Here is a 2,780-nt window from a genome sequence, read left to right on the forward strand (position 1 = left end):
TACTTGTACGACAAAAGTTATCTCAATGTAAGCCTGCAAGTACGACAAAGGTTATCTCAATTAAACAGCAACTAGATCCCCACCCACCTACTGAAATTTAATGAAGATCAATTAGACGCTAGCAACGTAAAGAAACAGCAACCATTCATAGTTAAACTCATTTAGGCATAGGCACCAAATAATGAATTAGGCAGTGTCCTCAAACAAGAAACTTAAAGCTGCAGGCACTAAAATTTAGCCCAGTTAACATGGTTAAATTGATAAATGCAGCCTGTGTATCACAATAAACAGGTTACTTAAGTGAAGCTCCACCTAGAGACGCTAACAATCTGAAGAAGTGGAGATGGACTTTCCTCTAGTGTACAGAATTTACAACTTCCTCCTTACAAACTCTGAGGAAGGAAAACAACAAACAAGCCTAATACATTCTCTCATACAATTCCTCCATGTCTAAAACCAACATCTCCTGTATCCCCACCTGAATCCAAGCCACTCGGCGAATCATACCATTTGGTACTATCAGTATAGAATCCATCCACCTGCATCCCAACCAGATTTGGATCCGTCACAATTGTCTCATCATGTCTCACAGGCTTTATTATTTTGGAATCCTCGTCATCATCATCCTCGCCACAATTGAGGATGCTCTTCTCATCAAAATCACCGACATCTTCCTTCATCATCCACTTGTCAGACTTCAGACTTTCACCAATAAGTATCTTCCTATTTTGGCAATCCGCTGCCATCCTGCCCCATGGCACAATGGATCCAAGACTTGAACCAAATTCAGCCTCTTCCTCCTCAATCATCTCATCATCTTTACCAAATATCCTATCATGCCGATCCAGATGGTGGGTCCCCTCAGTCCCCCATGGACTAACATCCTCGTCACCAACTACAAACGGCTCCTCTGCATGTTGCATACTCCCACCGAAACCAAATTTCCTCAGCCTGTGCAAAATATCTGTTATTTCATTTGACAGTGAACACATCATCTCTAATGGCACCTTAGATATCTTCCCTTCCAACAAAGCCACCTCAGCCTTCAGCTCCTGGACCTGCCGCAGAACTATGTGACGGGGATCACTGACCTCCTCCTTACCCATAAAGTTAACAAACAACTCAGACTCATTCTCCTCACTAACACCATAAACCTCCGGGTCAAATTCAAGGGCCCCCTTGTGCCCAACCAACCGGTGAACAATCCTAGCATTGCCATCTAAAGGACCAGGCTCATGCCCTGAATGCACAGCATACAGCTTGAACACAGCATTACCTTCCTCCTGGTAGACAAAGGTCTTATCTTTCTCATTGTAGTTAGCAATGGGAACAATGGCACGGATGCGGAACCCGCAACCGCACCGCTTGGACTGGTACGGCTCCCTTTTAAGAGCCCTGGCCTTCTTCCCTCCAGAAGCAGAGGCTGACGACGCCGATGTAGGCTCCCCAGCACGGTGACATGCGTAGTCCTTCACTTCGGCCATAAAAGGCTTGTACCGAATATACTTCTGCCGAATGCAAAGCACCACCTTATGCTTCGCGGCGAGCTGCTGGAGCCGGCGTGCGACATCCCTGGCTGGCACTTCCAGAGTCTCCGTGTACTCAAACCGTCGCCGCTTCGCCCTAGCCGGTGAAGCCGCCCCACGGGATGCGGAGGTGCAGATAGGGCATGAAGCTACACAGACACGGACAAACGATTCGGGAATGCCATAGAACTTGGCACCGACGGTCCACGACTGCTTGATGCGGTCGACTGTGTCCTTAAGCCCAAGGTGGCGGAGCAGATCGGGGTCGGCGTGCGCCGCCAAGACGATCTCCTGCCATTGGTCGACATGGGACACCCGCTGCGTCGGGTTGTTCTTGAAGAAGAGGGACTCGTCGGGGGAGGCAGCGAGCTTGTCTTGGATGCGCTTCCAGGCGGTCAAGTAGGCGGTGTCCTCGTTGCGGTCCTTCCACACGGCGCGCCACGATTTGAGCACGGACCGAGGAGTCGCGGCGCGGATCTCGTCGGAGGTGGCAAGACGCGATTCCAAGATGCAGCGGACCATCAGGGAGTGGGAATCGCGGTTGAAGGTGTAGAATTGGGAGGAGACGTGGGGGGTGGGGTCGATGAAGGGCATGGAAGGCGGCGGAGCGGGGTTAGGGTTAGGGTTCGGATCGGAAGAGGAGGAGGGCTTGTGGTCTTCGATTAGGGTTTCCTCGTCGTCGTCGTCGTCATGGTGGGAGAAGAGGAGGGAGGAGAAGTGGTTGGTGGCGTGGGGGTCGGAGTCGTCGTCGTCTTCCATGAGGAGGGGGTTTGGGTGTAGGAAGTCGTCGCCGAGGGAGGGAGGAGTCGGGGTTAGGTTTAGAGTTTCGGTAGGAGGGGAAGGATGGGGTTTGATGATGGAGGGGTTCATCGGGGTGATGGTGGGGGATGGCGATGAGGACGACTTCGGCATCAGCCCGCTCTCTCTCCCCCTTTCTTCTCTCTTATCTCTCTCGTGCTTTTTTAGAAATGGAAATGGAAATGGAAATGGAGTGAGTTGGAAAAATGTGGACTCGGCAAACGAAGTCGCACAGAGGATGTCAGTCCAAAGCGTTTGAGACGAGTCAAGAGGATTTTTATTATTATTATTATTATTAAAAATGATAAGCCAGCTAAAATTTAATTAAAACGGCCCCAGCAAAAGTCCTTGGGAGTTAACAAGAAGATACAACAAATTTCAGGGGGTGGGGAGCGAGGAGTGACGAGGCCCTGAGAACACAAAATTAAGGAAAATAAAATTTGATAATAACTATCT

The 2,780-nt window shown here is 49.9% G+C and overlaps 1 protein-coding gene across 1 annotated transcript; it reads right to left on the reverse strand.

The window, feature by feature from the left end:
* Positions 1-212: 212 nt before the first annotated feature.
* On the reverse strand, positions 213-2,559 carry LOC140799259 (uncharacterized). The gene has a single exon (XM_073153485.1). The coding sequence runs from the start codon at positions 2,436-2,438 to the stop codon at positions 432-434; it is 2,007 nt and encodes a 668-aa protein (XP_073009586.1). The 5' UTR covers positions 2,439-2,559; the 3' UTR covers positions 213-431.
* Positions 2,560-2,780: the final 221 nt, after the last annotated feature.

The sequence above is a fragment of the Typha latifolia genome, chromosome 12 (genome assembly GCF_019914945.1).
Source record: "Typha latifolia isolate L0001 chromosome 12, TyphaL0001v2, whole genome shotgun sequence".
NCBI classification, from domain to species: Eukaryota; Viridiplantae; Streptophyta; class Magnoliopsida; order Poales; family Typhaceae; genus Typha; species Typha latifolia.